This window comes from Nerophis ophidion, linkage group LG22 (genome assembly GCF_033978795.1).
Source record: "Nerophis ophidion isolate RoL-2023_Sa linkage group LG22, RoL_Noph_v1.0, whole genome shotgun sequence".
In the NCBI taxonomy this organism is placed as follows: domain Eukaryota; kingdom Metazoa; phylum Chordata; class Actinopteri; order Syngnathiformes; family Syngnathidae; genus Nerophis; species Nerophis ophidion.
In genome coordinates, this window is record NC_084632.1 from 44,885,031 (window position 1) to 44,902,177 (window position 17,147).

The 17,147-nt window shown below is 39.1% G+C and overlaps 1 protein-coding gene across 13 annotated transcripts in view; it reads right to left on the reverse strand.

Moving 5' to 3' along the window:
- The window catches only part of adgrl2a (adhesion G protein-coupled receptor L2a), a 185,435-nt gene that overhangs the window by 73,089 nt on the left and 95,199 nt on the right, over window positions 1–17,147 (reverse strand). For 11 of the 13 annotated variants that reach the window (XM_061883989.1, XM_061883987.1, XM_061883988.1 and 8 more), the window contains exon 5: window positions 4,443–5,243. In XM_061883989.1, coding sequence (XP_061739973.1) covers window positions 4,443–5,243 — 801 coding nt within the window. Of the gene's footprint in view, window positions 1–4,442; window positions 5,244–8,752; window positions 8,908–17,147 lie in introns of those variants that run through there. The other 2 variants (XM_061883998.1, XM_061883999.1) reach the window with 2 other exon arrangements.

Consider the following 17,147-nt stretch of genomic DNA (forward strand, 5'->3'; position numbering starts at 1 on the left):
AAGTAGTCCTGCAGCGTGTTTACTTGTGTGTGATATCATGTGCGATGCAAGCAGTCCTGCACTGTGTCTACTTGTGTGTGATATCATGTGCGATGCAAGCAGTCCTGAAGCGTGTTTACTTGTGTGTGATATCATGTGCGATACAAGCAGTCCTGCAGCGTGTTTACTTCAGTGTGATATCATGTGCGATACAAGCAGTCACGTAGTGTCTTTACTTGTGTGTGATATCATGTGTGATACCAGCAGTCCTGCATCGTGTTTACTTGAGTGTGATATCATGTGCGATACAAGCAGTCCTGCAGCGTGTTTACTTGTGTGTGATATCATGTGCGATGCAAGCAGTCCTGAAGCGTGTTTACTTGTGTGTGATATCATGTGCGATACAAGCAGTCCTGCAGCGTGTTTACTTCAGTGTGATATCATGTGCGATACAAGCAGTCACGTAGTTTCTTTACTTGTGTGTGATATCATGTGTGATACCAGCAGTCCTGCATCGTGTTTACTTGAGTGTGATATCATGTGCGATACAAGCAGTCCTGCAGCGTGTTTACTTGAGTGTGATATCATGTGTGATACAAGCAGTCATGCAGTGTCTTTACTTGAGTGTGATATCATGTGTGATACAAGCAGTCATGCAGTGTCTTTACTTGAGTGTGATATCATGTGCGATACAAGCAGAGTGTTTGTTTGTACAAAGATGGCAGCCAGATAACATCTAAATGTACTCCAATATACACACAGAATGTCTTCTATTTTACTAAAGTCATTTACATCGTGTAAACATGCAAGGCTATAGGCTATCAGGAGATAGCAGTTACCCAACAGCTAAGCACACAATAGCACACATGCTAGACATAGGTCATATTTATTGCACAGGAAGGTGACATCTGTGGATACCAAGAAGTAAGAACTACTTCCACATACAATGTCTGCAAGGCCGAGGCGTGATAGAAAGCATCCAGTAACAAACGTGTCCGCTACCTTCAACTTACTGCATCATGAGCCCAACTTCATGACTTATTGTGACCACTAGGTGTCGCCAAAAACAATTACCACTCCACTTCAACTTAAAGACAGCATAAGTCCATTCCAGGCGGTTGAAAATAAATACTTGTTTGTTTTTTTACACCAACCATTGTAGTATTAAGTATGTAAGAGTTGTGCTGATGTTGATAAATGCCGATACTCAAAGCTCCAGTATCAGTATCGTATGAAAGTGAATAAGTTAGCACAAAGGTGTCAGGTTGAAATAACTACCTGGATTGTTTGTTGACAAGTGTTACATGATTGACTGGTGACCAGTGATGTTGACCTGTGTCCCCTGATTGACTGGTGACCAGTAACGAGTGTGCACTGATTGACTGGTGACCAGTAAAGAGTGTGTCCCCTGATTGACTGGTGACCAGTAAAGAGTGTGGACCCTGATTGATTGGTGACCAGTAAAGAGTGTGCACTGATGGACTGGTGACCAGTAAAGAGTGTGGAGCCTGATTGACTGGTGACCAGTAAAGAGTGTGTCCCCTGATTGACTGGTGACCAGTAAAGAGTGTGGACCCTGATTGACTGGTGACCAGTGATGTTGACCTGTGTCCCCTGATTGACTGGTGACCAGTAATGTTGACCTGTGTCCCCTGATTGACTGGTGACCAGTGACGAGTGTGCACTGATTGACTGGTGACCAGTAAAGAGTGTGTCCCCTGATTGACTGGTGACCAGTAAAGAGTGTGGACCCTGATTGATTGGTGACCAGTAAAGAGTGTGCACTGATGGACTGGTGACCAGTAAAGAGTGTGGACCCTGATTGACTGGTGACCAGTAAAGAGTGTGGACCCTGATTAACTGGTGACCAGTAAAGAGTGTGGACCCTGATTGACTGGTGACCAGTAAAGAGTGTGTCCCCTGATTGATTGGTGACCAGTAAAGAGTGTGCACTGATGGACTGGTGACCAGTCAATACTTAGTTACTTTACTTACTTTAAAATACCAAACCATGGGGGGGATTTAAGTACTGGCTTTGGGTACACCTCATACTGGTCACAACCCTGAAAAACAACTTCACTTTCAATGTATGCCAATGTGAAAACTCGGGTTGGTAAATAGTAAATATTATCCTATTGTTTTTAGAACTGGGCAAGCAGATCTGAGCTGTTGTGTATTTTTCCTACATTTTATTGTATTCATTTTGCCTTTTCTTCCACTGGCAGTAGAAATGATATTTGCTCGCAAATAATTATTTGCCTCAATGCGCCGTTCTCGAGTCCTGACCATCGTCATCCTCACACGGAAACTCCCTCTGGCCTCGAGGTGATTAATGTTCTTCAACCTGCTGAAGCCATTTTTGCGGCTATCGCTTGACAAACACCCGAGCAAACATTAGCAAATGCTGAGCTGGGTGATAATCTATGAAAAGGTTTCTTGACCTCCATGATCTCTTAACTGACTGCATTGAACAGACCATGGATTTAGGACTCAGGGTGTGGAGGGACTAGGTTGATATATTCTCAGGACAAAGTCTATCGCAGGTATCGGCTTCCCGGCAGCTAACTCAGAAGCATGTGCTTCTTATGATCCTGGTTAATCATTGTCCCTTGTTCCTCTGGTGCATATCCTTGGATCCTTACACCCCTTCAAAGTGTCAAGTATTTATTTTATGGTCAGTAGAGAGTTCCATTTCAAGCCTCACTTGGGGGAATGATCTAACCTTGCCCCAGGCCTGACTTTGCACCTGTCCAGGCATGTAAGTTTCCAGGGCTGTGAGTATATCACTGTGTAGAAAAAAGAACAGGCTGTAGCCAAGAGGGGGTCCCTGGAGCTTTGACACGAGGGACTTGGGGAGTGCCTGCATGGTGAACCTCCCTACATCCCCAAGATACATATTCTTGACTACCCTCAAGGTGCTGTTTACTACACAGCCCCCTAAAGACAAAGTTTCTCAAACATGTTGGATAGAAAGTTAAATCAATCATCTGTTACGTTTGCTAAGAATATAATCAGATAAACTGAGGCCAAAAAAAAAAAGGTTTAGTACCAAGAAAAGCATTAATGCATTTAATCAATTGCAACTGGACTGTTCAGTTTTTCTTAGAAAACGTTTGGCCTCTCAGAGGAGGAGACTTCATCCCACCTAAAAGAGTCAGCAAATAACAGGACAAAGGTATTCCTGGTGACAGGTGACACGTTAAGCATTGACACAACTGAAAGGAATACTAACGAGGGTGAATTCATCCTATTGACTGTTGTTGTGCTGGCAGAGGGTCACTCCTTTGCATCCTAATGGCTACCGTCGGTGCACCAGAACAGAGCGAAACCATTCTTGTCGGGAGATAAAATAGTTGGGGTCCGGCACCAAGTGCTCAGACTACTTTACAGTTTCCACTAAAAAAGGATTGCTGTATGGACACGGCTTCAGTGCGTGAGCATGAAATGATGAAACCTGCTCGGATGACAGGCCAAGGGTCTTCCAAGATAATCTGAACAGTCCAGCTGAGATCGATGGAATGCCCTTAGCACACAATCACCTGATGAATGAGAACATCCACAGGCAAGAAAAAAGAATGTTGCAACAAGGACAATTTGACACAAGGGAAACTAAGATTTTCCCACTCCAAACTGGGCCCCCTTGGGAGCCCAGTCTAGATTATATTTTTTACTCATCCTCCCCCCGCGTTTATCTGTTTCCCGTCTTTTACTGGGCGTCTTGTGGCGACCTGTCAGCGTTTCTGTTCTGTTTGTTTGTCTCATTTTCAAGGGGGTTGTGCTGAAAACTAAGCTTTGTTGTACTTGTGCAATGACAATGAAGACCTACCTACCTACCTACCTACCTACCTACCTACCTACCTACCTACCTACCTACCGAGTCAATTGATAAGTACTCAATTTGCAAACATTATAGTCCAAATCGGACAACACAAGTGAAGGACTTACAATCAAGCATGCTGGTGGTAGGCGGTGTCCTAGGCTGAAAGAGACATCAATTCCTCCCTGCCAGTCACAGTTTCACATATGGGCCACTCTGGCAATTATCTGGGGGAAAGCCACCCTTCTGCCGGGGCGCCTTTGAAGCTAGAAGTGCCACCACCCCCTCTCTTCGCAGACATGATCCAACACCTTTCATATCTGACCAGTGCTTTGCAGAAGAAGCTGCAGGTGACGTGGATGTGTTCTCCTTCAGATCCAAAACCAATTTTAGCCTCCTGAACGTGTTTTAATCATTCCCGGCGGGGCCCTCATACCCTCCTTTGTCACCGGCTGACTAGATGTCACCAATCTGAGTCTGTGAGCAGGAATTGATGAAGCCTGCCGGCACGACAAAGTGAGCGGTCCGGTCGCAATCGATCGAATGCCCCGAGAGCTCCTTTGTCATGGATCTATTTTGATACGCCAAAGGGATAGAAAACAATACACAATCACATTTTCAGCAACAGAAGTTGAAGGGTTCTTACCGTGAGCCGGATCCGGGGGCCCGAACTCCAAGTTGTATTTCAGGATGTAAAAATTATTCCACACATAGAGCTGATTATCTTGCGGATTATAATCCACAGATGCGATGTACTGGTACTGATTGGGAAAGTGGACGTCGACGTATTCCCCACGGTTCTGTTTGGTGTTGTAGATGTAATCGATCATGCTCTTGCTGACCTCGCTCTCATTGTCTTCGTAGGTGGAGCGGACCACGTAGAGGACTCCGCAGGCCATAAAGGCATTGGAGGCCGAGCGCTTGTCGTAGGTCGTCTCCCACGTGGCCTCGAAACGGAGCGTGTAGGGGTTCAACTGGCTGATGACCACCATGCCGTTGTTCTGCTCTGTGGCGTAGATCACCCACAGGCCGTTCTCGTCCACCGCCAGGTCGATGTCCGTTTTGCCGCCCCACTTGTAGGGCGACGTGTCGTGGTAATTGGCGTTGTTGATGATGGCCTCGCCGCTTTTGATTCGAGTTCGCAGGTCGAACTTGACAATGTTGCGGGTGCGCTCCTTGTTGAAAAAGGCAGCCCCGTCGTAGACCACGAATCCAGTTCCGTCCACCCGGTGGGGCAGCTTGTAGGTCACGCTCTGCCGGGCATTTTGGAAGTCGTCCAGGGAGGAGTACTCGATCAGAGTGTCTGTCCGATAAGGAGTCCAAGGCATGAAGAAGATCTTGTCGGCCGCCTGCAGGGGATCTTTGCACCAGGCTCCGGCTTGTTGCTCCGCTTCGAATTGAAAGGAGGGCTCGCCCACAGCTTTCAGACTCCCGGGACATATGAAAACTAGCAATGGAAGGAAGTAGAATAAAAAGCAGACGTGTTAATAAACCATCAACAACATCAACACAGAATCTGCTATGAGATGTCCACGTACGGTCAGACCTTTACCAGGTTTTTTACAAGCTATCGCTAATAATATCAACACCACGAGAAGGATTTTGGTTGTGTGCGTGCATAGCAAGAAAAAAAGGAAGGTTATCAAGCAGAAAGCTCAAATAATCTCAAACGCAAAAGAAGCTTTGACTTGAACACACAAACGACGGGAACATAAAACAAACAACAAATCCTGCAAATAAAGACTCAAATGAAAGGAGAAGTCATGAGCTGTGTGGGAAACACGCAGGGATGCATTGCACCTTTCCCACGGTAAAGACCAAAGACCTGAGAGGCTTGTCACTAGCAAGTGGGGCAAAGGTTGGCTTTTTAAAAAGAACTTCCAGTAACAGATCTCCTGAGGTGTTGTGGTGGTGGTGGTAAGGCATGAGGGTGGTCAGGTGACAATGATGGCAGGAGCCTTGGAGAAAGAAAGAAGGAAGAAGCGAGCGAGACATGCTTCGGGCAAAACTCTCTGGAAGCCAAGCAAATTGGACAGAACGGCAGAATGAGGAGGAACAAAAGTCTTGTGGGTCGCAGCCAAGGAGCCCGCACGTACGTCTCCAGGCTGCTCATGTGCTATCTCGTCTCTTCAGCCGGTCTGACTTCCCGGCTCTTTAACATAACACTCGGTGGACGGTGGAACCTCTAAAGTCCACCACAATCTGTTCAGCTATACTTTGGTTGGCACACCTGGTCCGACCTCTGGTCCTGGGCCTGCTGCCTTGGTCCTGGCTCACACGTCTAACCTGTGATGTCCTTCATCTTCCACGTTGTCCAAGCGCTGGATAGTCGCGTTAAAAACTCCCAAAGTGTCAAATCACAAGATTTTTGCATTTGGGTGATAGCTTAGCACAGATGTCTCCGAACACCATTTTACAATCTTTTTAACTGTAGACCATATGTGACTTGTCCAGGGTGTACACCGCCTTCCGCCCGATTGTAGCTGAGATAGGCCCCAGCGCCCCCCGCGAGCCCAAAGGGGATAAGCGGTAGAAAATGGATGGATGGCATTTGTGACATCACAGATTGACGGACGTACTTAAAAGGGCTAAAGCTGCTGCTATCAAACATTGTTGTAGTCCAGTAATCAATCGATTAGTTTGTTCCAATAATTGAGTATTGGGATCAAAACAATAGCCTCAGTGTCTAAAATAAACTATTTTATATATATTGTAAAAACATTTGTATCGCACTTTTGACAATCATTCATGAATAAAATGCAACTTTGGGAAACAAGTACGTGCTAAATTGCAATCACTTCATGCGGTCTGTATTTTACACATTTGGATTAGTTAGTAGTATTTTACACATTTGGATTAGTTAGTAGTATTTTACACATTTGGATTAGTTAGTAGTATTTTACACATTTGGATTAGTTAGTAGTATTTTACACATTTGGATTAGTTAGTAGTATTTTACACATTTGGATTAGTTAGTAGTATTTTACACATTTGGATTAGTTAGTAGTATTTTACACATTTGGATTAGTTAGTAGTATTTTACACATTTGTATTAGTTAGTAGTATTTTACACATTTGGATTAGTTAGTAGTATTTTACACATTTGGATTAGTTGTATTAATTAGTTAGTTAGTAGTATTCGATACATTTGTATCAGTTAGTATTATTTTACACATTTGTATTAGTTGTATTAATTAGTTAGTTAGTAGTATTTTACACATTTGTATTAGTTAGTAGTATTTTACACATTTGTATTAGTTAGTAGTATTTTACACATTTGGATTAGTTGTATTAATTAGTTAGTTAGTAGTATTCGATACATTTGTATTAGTTAGTATTATTTTACACATTTGTATTAGTTGTATTAATTAGTTAGTTAGTAGTATTTTACACATTTGTATTAGTTAGTAGTATTTTACACATTTGGATTAGTTGTATTAATTAGTTAGTAGTATTCGATACATTTGTATTAGTTAGTAGTATTTTACACATTTGTATTAGTTAGTAGTATTTTACACATTTGTATTAGTTAGTAGTATTTGATACATTTGTATTAGTTGTATTAATTAGTTAGTTAGTAGTATTTTACACATTTGTATTAGTTGTATTAGTTAGTTAGTAGTATTTTACACATTTGTATTAGTTATATTAATTAGTTAGTAGTATTTTACAGATTTGTATTAGTTGCACTGATGAGTGGATTACAGGAAGCATGAGAATCCAAATGAAAAGTTCATCCTGTCATAATTGATGAATGTTTGTCTTTGTAATTCTGACATTGTGGTGCAAACTCTCTGCCAGCCACCTCCTCTCTTGTGCCAATCTTGTTGATGATTGATTATTATGTTGTTATTCCTTCTCCTTTCATTCCCTCACCTGCTCTGATGTCAGTAAAGTACATTAAAGCCGCTACTTTTTTCCTTCGCTTTGTACCCTGCAAATTATAAAACAGTGCGGATAATTGAAAGATTTTTCTTTGCGAACGGCCATCATTTCCATGTATTCCAGTATAGGTGAGTTATTGTTTGTGCTACGGCGCCATCTTTTGGACCAGTTTGCTCACTTCAGGTGTTAGAGGTTGAAAATATACTTTCTTGTTCTGCTTTAAACCGGAAGTAAAACCACCCATAGCGTTTTTACACGAATGGGATTCTTAGTCATCACTCCAAGCAAGGTTTGTAAGTTTTACAATATAACTACAACAATTCTTACTTACTGAAGCGTCCCATGTGGGATGTGTGTAGGAGTGTTTTTGTATGTGCCATTGTAATGTAATCAAGCTAGCATTAGCATTAGCTAATATGCTACCATGTTTACGAGTGTCTGTGTTAGTATTATTAACTTACACTGGCATTTTTTGTGTATTGTTTCACTTTCACAAATTCCTCAGCAAATTCAGCAAAACGTCAACGTGGAGTTATTGAGTCTGTTTAGCTGATTGGAGAGCTAGCTTGCATAGCAATCCACTTTTATGTATCCAGTTTTTGTCCTCTATGCGCCTCATTAGTAAAATGCATTATTATTATTATTATTATTATTATGAATATATCCCTTAATCCCAAGTGCCTCAAAAGGCTTCACAAAGCACAAGGACTGATCTGAGGCCACATCCAGGCAAGGGAAAAACTAAAAAAAGGCCAGGATGGGAGAAGAATAAACCTCGGCTGCAAAGTTATTGGACTAAGTGAGAAAAGAGGAGAAGTTCTATGGATTGTTTTATGGTCCTCATAATGCCATAATCTCCCTTTTCTGTGTGAAGTCCATGAGTCACAGAGCTGAAGTCTCCTCAGACTTGGAGAAGGACTCGCACCTAACGAGCTCCGTGGATCCACTTCAGATTTCATTCTCCTAAGCCTGATTGAAGTCTGCAAGGGCTTTGGACTTTAGAGGTTCCACGGTGGTCCACCAGAAGAAGGTGTGACAAAAACAAAGGTGGGCGGGGTGTCTGGTATTTACCTTTTTGCTCCACTTCTATTTTAAGCGTTGGGAGAGAGAATGGAAAGGGCGGGAGGGAGAAGAAGAGATTATTAGGTGCATTCATGCAGACAAGGACAGAAGAAGATCCACCTAGTCGGAGAAAAGAAGGAAGTCATGAGACATTTGTGTTTAACACAAGAATATTCATGTGAGATGTAGGAGAAATGACAAGTCCTCAGGGCAGTGCTGGATGGATTACTGGCTCATACTTCTTTCCTTCCCAAGACATTCTTTGCTTGTAATTGTTGGATCGACGCGCAATTCAAGTGTAATTTGTAGCTTGGTGTGTGAAATGTTGTGTACTTTGTGTGTGAAATGTTGTGTACTTTGTGCGCCACACAAGTCTCCAAGTCCTCCAACCCTCGGCCCAAACAAGAGCTCATAATTACAAAGCTGCAAGGTCAGGGGTTCTAAGGGGCGGCCGGGGGACACTTTTCATTCAATTACACATAAAACACAACAAATGGGAAGAAAAGAGCAAACATGTGAAATGTAATGCTACACATTGCAATGTTGACTGGAATAACACAAAGCCGCCATGCAGCCCGTCTCTGTTTTTTACCTTAAAACACTCCGTTTAAAACATCAAAATCCATGTTTTTATGAATTATTGAACTAATCAACGCTCCAATTACTTCACATCAAATATTACACACTGATATTTGGGGGGAAATATTGTTTATTTTCTGTGTTTGCCATTTCTTTGACAAATAAAACTACAACAAAAAATGTCAAAAATAATTAAAAACTTAAAATCGACACACAGGTTTAAAGTTGATTTGTTAAGCTTGAAAAGTAAAATAGTTATTTGTAAGACTTTTATAAGTAGGACCCTTTTGGATCCCTTCTAGTGGGAATTTGTTTAAAATGTCACAGCTCAAAAAATGAAGAAAAAAAAATTAAAATAATAAAATTAAATAATAAGGAATCAAAATCAAGGCTTCACATCAAATATTCCACTTTGAAATATTTTTGGGGTAAAATATTGTGTAGATGTTGTGGGTTTGCAGTAAACCAAAACAAAGTTTTCTTTGACAAACATACAAGAAACAAAATAATAAAAAGGTTCAAGCAACAGATGAATGTGAAGTTGATCTACAGATTCAAGTGTTGGAATTAAAATAACAATGACTTATTTTTAACATTTAGGGACCTTTTGGATCCCCAAGAATTTTAGTGGGATTTTATTTTTAAATGTCACTGCTCAAAAATTATTGAAAAAATAAATAAATAAAATTAATGGAATTAAAAATAAAAAATAATGAAAGGAAATCAATGTTATGAACTACTGACAAAATTAAGGCTCCATTTACTTTGCATCAAATATTCATGTTCTAGCATAAAAAACACAATTATGGTAAAAAGAGCATAAATCTGAAGTTGATCTAAGCATTGGAAGTGAAATAAGAAATACATATTTTTAGACGTAATAACTGCTTGTATCACACATTTTAAAGTGAAAGTAGCAAAGATTGTCACACACACACACACACACACACACACACACACACACACTGGATGTGGTGAAATGATTCTCTGCATTTGACCCATCAGCCTTGATCACCCCCTGGGAGGTGAGGGGAGCAGTGAGCAGCAGTGGGTGATTTAAGCCCCAATTCCAAGCCTTGATGCTGAGTGGCAAGCAGGGAGGTAATGGCTCACATTTTTATAGTCTTTGGTATGACTCTGCCCGGATCTGAACTCACAACCTACCCATCTCAGGGCGGAGATTCTAACCACTAGGCCATGCAATCCAATATGATGCCGTATTTGCTGATATCAGATTGATATCCATCATTAATATTGTATCAGAACACCCCTAAACTCTACAGGTGAAACTCAAAAAGTGCTGCAGAAGTCCATTTGTGTCAGCACTTCAACTTTAAATGTGAAACTACTGACAAGCAAAGTGAGATATTTGTTATTGTTTTGATGATCGTGGCTCGCAGTTGTTGAAAAAAATACTTTTATAGGATTTCCAAAAGCTGCATAATCAGCAAAATGATTTTAAAAGAAGGCTTGAAATATCCTGAGTTGTGTATCATATATTACATTTATTTAAACCTTGTAGGTCTAATTGCTCGTACAAACAAATCTTGGCACAGAATTCTAATTGCCCTGAATTCAAAACTACAAGCCACTTTTTCCCCAAGCTTTGAACCCTGCGGCTTATGAAACGGTGCGGCTGATTTACGGATCTTTGTTCGTTGACAAGCATAATACAAATAGTTTCAAAAAAACAAAAGTGGCAAACACACTGAAAAAGTGTGTCATTTTTTGTGCTACGGCGCCATCTTTGGGACGAGTTAGCTCACTACAAGTGCTGCTGTGCCCTTCTATTTAAAGCTTTAAACCACGAGTAGAAGTGCCCTTCTGTCTTCATAGCGTCACTACTCGTATGGATTCATCATTCATCACTCCAAGCAACGTTTGTAAGTTTTACAATATAACTAAAACAATCCTTACTTTTTACGAGTCATCATATTGTAATTGAGCTAGTGTCACCTTTACAAACACACTTTTAATGCCATTCTTTTTGTATTGTTTCACTTTCACAAATTCCTCAGTAAATTCCCCAAAATGCCAGCGTGTAGTTATTGAGTCTGTTTAGCTAATTGGAGAGCTAGCTTGAGCAGCTAGTGGCTCCATGACCATGACTGACGTTTTGTTTGATCAGCCGTTTTACTGCCCTGTTACAAACACCGTTTGGAAACCAATATTTCTGTGCAAATAACTCATGTCACAACGGTGGTTTGTTGTCCGGTGAGGCTCATGTGGGGAAACCTCTTTTGTCTTCTTGTAAAATGCGGTGGGTGTGGCTTATATTAGGGTGTGCTCTACAGTCTGAGAGATACGGTATTTAAGTTTCAGCTGCAAAAGTGAGCAGAACAAGCTGGTCACACACTGCTGTGGGGCGGCCTTGCAGACATGTTGTTACAAGAGACAAAATAGGTGTGTGTGAGCGCAGGAGACTGAAGAGACGACAAAGAAAACCACATCCGTCTGGACGAGGTCTGATTGGCTGAAGCCAGCGAGCTGTGGAAGGAGGAAGAAGACACAGCGCAGAGGAGCTAACCAGGTTAGGCAGAAATATAAGCAGGGAAAAGAGGGATCAATGGATGCCAAGAAGCCAGTAGCCCGCCAGGGAAGTTTCCTGCACATTGCAGAGGGAAGAAGGTCAGCTGACAACATCAAACTTGCAACATTCTAAAGTGCTTCCAACAACCACTGAGAGAAGAAGCTTCTAGAAGGACATGCTAGCACATAGAAAACATGCAAAGTAAACTACAATGCAGCAAGTCATCCCACTTCAGGGCAACTGACAGGAAACGACCAAGAAGGGACATGAAAACACTGAAAGATTACAAGCGGCGAGGATCAGCAAACACATTGTTTGTCTGCACATCAATAAATCAAACAATGAATAAAGTGCAGAGTTCAGTGTTGAATAAAGACATCTGCCTTTACACTCATTGTCAGAACCAAATAAGGCTGCCAATAACACCATTTCACCATAGGGACGGCGTGGCGCAGTGGAAGAGTGGCCGTGCGCAACCCGAGGGTCCCTGGTTCAATCCCCACCTAGTACCAACCTCGTCACGTCCGTTGTGTCCTGAGCAAGACACTTCACCCTTGCTCCTGATGGGTGCTGGTTGGCGCCTTGCATGGCAGCTCCCTCCATCAGTGTGTGAATGTGGAAGTAGTGTCAAAGCGCTTTGAGTACCTTGAAGGTAGAAAAGCGCTATACAAGTACAACCCATTTATCATTATTTATTTATCATTTCAATATTTAGCTCCATAGACATGGACCATAGTCTAGACCAAGGGTCACCAAGACCGTAAGGACCAGATGAGTCGCCCGCTGGTCTGTTCTAAAAATAGCTCAAATAGCAGCACTTACCAGTGAGCTGCCTCTATTTTTTAAATTGTATTTATTTACTAGCAAGCTGGTCTCACTTTGCTCGACATTTTTGATTCTAAGAAAGACAAAACTCAAATAGAATTTGAAAATCCAAGAAAATATTTTAAAGACTTGGTCTTCACTTGTTTAAATAAATTCATTAATTTTTTTTACTTTGCTTCTTATAACTTTCAGAAAGACAATTTTAGAGAAAAAATACAACCTTAAAAAAGATTTTAGGATACCTAAACACATATACATTTTTACCTTTTACATTCCTTCCTTTTCTTTCCTTACAATTTAAATCAATGTTAAAGTAAATAAAAAAATTGTATTGTAAAGATTAATAAATACAATTTAATTTAATTCTTCAGTTTTCTGTTTTTTTCAACGAAGAATATTTGTGAAATATTTCTTCAAACTTATTATGATTGAAATTCAAAAAAAATATTCTGGCAAATCTAGAAAGTCTGTAGAATCAAATTTAAATCTTATTTCAAAGTCTTTTGAATTTCTTTTAAAACTTTTGTTCTGGAAAATCTAGAAGAAATAATGATTTGTCTTTGTTACAAAATATAGATTGGTCCAATTTGTTATATTTTCTAACAAAGTGCTGATTGGATTTTAGCCGATTTAAAACATGTCATCAAAATTCTAAAATTAATCTTAATCAGGAAAAATGACTAATGATGTTCCATAAATTATTATTTTAATTTTTTCATAAAGAATCGAATTAGCTAGTTTTCTCTTCTTTTTTTCGGTTGAATTTTGAATTTTAAAGAGTCGAAAATGAAGATAAACTATGTTTCAAAGTTTTATTTCAATTTATTTTCCTGTTTTCTCCTCTTTTAAACCGTTTAATTAAGTGTTTTTTCATTATTTATTCTCTACAAAAAACCTTCCGTAAAGGGAAAAAAATGTACGACGGAATGACACAGAAATACCCATTTTTTTATATATATAGATGAATTTATTAAAGGTAAATTGAGTTCCTGGCAATTTATTGAAGTGTGTATCAAACTGGTAGCCCTTCGCATTGATCAGTACCCAAGAAGTGGGCTCTTGCTTTCAAAAAGGTTGGTGACCCCTGGTCTAGACTATAGAACACACCCGCATGTAAGACACACCCACCAGATTTGAGAAGAAAACACTATTTGTCCATGTGTTAGTCGCACCGGACTATAAGTGGCAGTCAAATGACTTATTTGCACAGACATGTTTATTTACACACCTTCATTGTTTCCAAACGCTGTGTGTGACAGGGCAGTAAAACAGATGATCAAACAAAACATAAGTCATGGTCATGGACCCACTAGCCGTGCATGCTAGCTCTCCAATCAGCTAAACAGACTCAATAACTCCACGCTGACGTTTTGGTGAATTTACTGAGGATTTTGTGAAAGTGAAACAATACAAAAAGAATGCTCTTGTAAATTAATAATACAGATACTCGTAAACCTGTAAAACCGGAATATTAGCTAATGCTAACGACGCTAGCCAGATTGTATTACAATAGCATGTACAAATATGCATGAAAACCCTCCTACTGACATCACACATGGGACGCTTCAGTAAGTAAGAATAGTTTTAGTTATATTGTAAAACTTACAAACGTTGCTTGGAGTGATGAATGAAGAGTCCATACGAGTAGAAACGCTATGGACGGCTAAAAGACGGAATTGCACTTCTACTTCTGGTTGAAAACATCGATGGAAGGACACTGCAGCACCTGCAGTGAGCGAGCTGATCCAAAAGATGGCGCCATAGCACAAAAAATAACACACCTTTTCAGTGTGTTGCCCGTTTTGTTTTTTTAACTATTTGTATTAACAGCAGTTCACAAAAAAAAAAAAAAATTTAATGAACTGCACCGTTTTTTAAGCCTCAGGTTTAAAGTGTAGGAAAAAAGTAGCAACGTGTAGTCCAGACTATACGGTAATCAATATTAAAAATTAATAACTTAAAAAAACATTCTATATTGTTTTTTGTCCTCAGTGGGAAGAAAGCGGAAGTAAGGAAGCAAAGTTGGTTGCATGAACAAAGACACTCGCTCTCTGGTAACCTAGCAACGCAGGAAGTGATCACTGATCAGTGGGAGGGACAAGCTAACAGCCAATCAGGTGACAGTATCAAATATCATGTTTGCTTATGACCGTAGTCAGACCAAGGTGGTGTGTACATGATGCAAGGCAAGAGTGCTAACACCACACCACCTGAGCTCACCCTTTAGAGCACAGCTGTCACTTCCTGCCACTAAACCTGCAGAAAGTACTTCTTCTCAGCTTTCTACATTTTCACACTTTGCAATATTTTCTTACACTTTATGAAGCATTTCTTACATATTCCTCGTTTGTAAGAGTTTATAGTTAAGTGTTCAATGTGATTTAACTATTTTGTTGACATTGTTGGAGTCTTTTCATGCTTGTGTTGACATTTCCTTCCCGCCTTGATAGCTGAGGGATTATAATCACAATAAAATATATTTTACATAAGTCATAAAAATAACAAATAACTACTGATATCGAGCGATACACAACACTGATATCGTGATATCTGCCAGCTCAACGGGAAAATGTTCTTGGTGATGATTAGTCTTCAACATGAAGATGATTAGTCTTCAACATGAAGATGATTAGTCTTTAAGATGGAGATGATTAGTCTTTAAGATGAAGATGATTAGTCTTTAAGATGAAGATGATTAGTCTTTAAGATGAAGATGATTAGTCTTTAAGATGAAGATGATTAGTCTTTAAGATGAAGATGATTAGTCTTTAAGATGGAGATGATTAGTCTTTAAGATGAAGATGATTAGTGTTTAAGATGAAGATGATTAGTCTTCAACATGAAGATGATTAGTCTTTAAGATGAAGATGATTAGTCTTTAAGATGAAGATGATTAGTCTTTAAGATGAAGATGATTAGTCTTCAACATGAAGATGATTAGTCTTCAACATGAAGATGATTAGTCTTTAAGATGAAGATGATTAGTGTTTAAGATGAAGATGATTAGTCTTTAAGATGAAGATGATTAGTCTTTAAGATGAAGATGATTAGTCTTTAAGATGAAGATGATTAGTGTTTAAGATGGAGATGATTAGTCTTCAACATGAAGATGATTAGTCTTTAAGATGAAGATGATTAGTCTTTAAGATGAAGATGATTAGTCTTTAAGATGAAGATGATTAGTGTTTAAGATGAAGATGATTAGTGTTTAAGATGAAGATGATTAGTGTTTAAGATGGAGATGATTAGTCTTTAAGATGAAGATGATTAGTCTTTAAGATGAAGATGATTAGTGTTTAAGATGAAGATGATTAGTCTTTAAGATGAAGATGATTAGTCTTTAAGATGAAGATGATTAGTCTTTAAGATGAAGATGATTAGTGTTTAAGATGAAGATGATTAGTCTTTAAGATGAAGATGATTAGTCTTTAAGATGAAGATGATTAGTGTTTAAGATGAAGATGATTAGTCTTTAAGATGAAGATGATTAGTCTTTAAGATGAAGATGATTAGTCTTTAAGATGAAGATGATTAGTGTTTAAGATGAAGATGATTAGTCTTCAACATGAAGATGATTAGTCTTTAAGATGAAGATGATTAGTCTTTAAGATGAAGATGATTAGTCTTTAAGATGAAGATGATTAGTCTTCAACATGAAGATGATTAGTCTTCAACATGAAGATGATTAGTCTTTAAGATGAAGATGATTAGTGTTTAAGATGAAGATGATTAGTCTTTAAGATGAAGATGATTAGTCTTTAAGATGAAGATGATTAGTCTTTAAGATGAAGATGATTAGTGTTTAAGATGGAGATGATTAGTCTTCAACATGAAGATGATTAGTCTTTAAGATGAAGATGATTAGTCTTTAAGATGAAGATGATTAGTCTTTAAGATGAAGATGATTAGTGTTTAAGATGAAGATGATTAGTGTTTAAGATGAAGATGATTAGTCTTCAACATGAAGATGATTAGTCTTTAAGATGAAGATGATTAGTCTTTAAGATGGAGATGATTAGTCTTCAACATGAAGATGATTGGTCTTCAACATGAAGATGATTAGTCTTTAATATGGAGATGATTAGTCTTTAAGATGAAGATGATTAGTCTTTAAGATGAAGATGATTAGTCTTTAAGATGAAGATGATTAGTCTTCAACATGAAGATGATTAGTCTTTAAGATGAAGATGATTAGTCTTTAAGATGAAGATGATTAGTGTTTAAGATGAAGATGATTAGTGTTTAAGATGAAGATGATTAGTCTTCAACATGAAGATGATTAGTCTTTAAGATGAAGATGATTAGTCTTTAAGATGGAGATGATTAGTCTTCAACATGAAGATGATTAGTCTTCAACATGAAGATGATTAGTCTTTAAGATGAAGATGATTAGTCTTCAACATGAAGATGATTAGTCTTTAATATGGAGATGATTAGTCTTTAAGATGAAGATGATTAGTCTTTAAGATG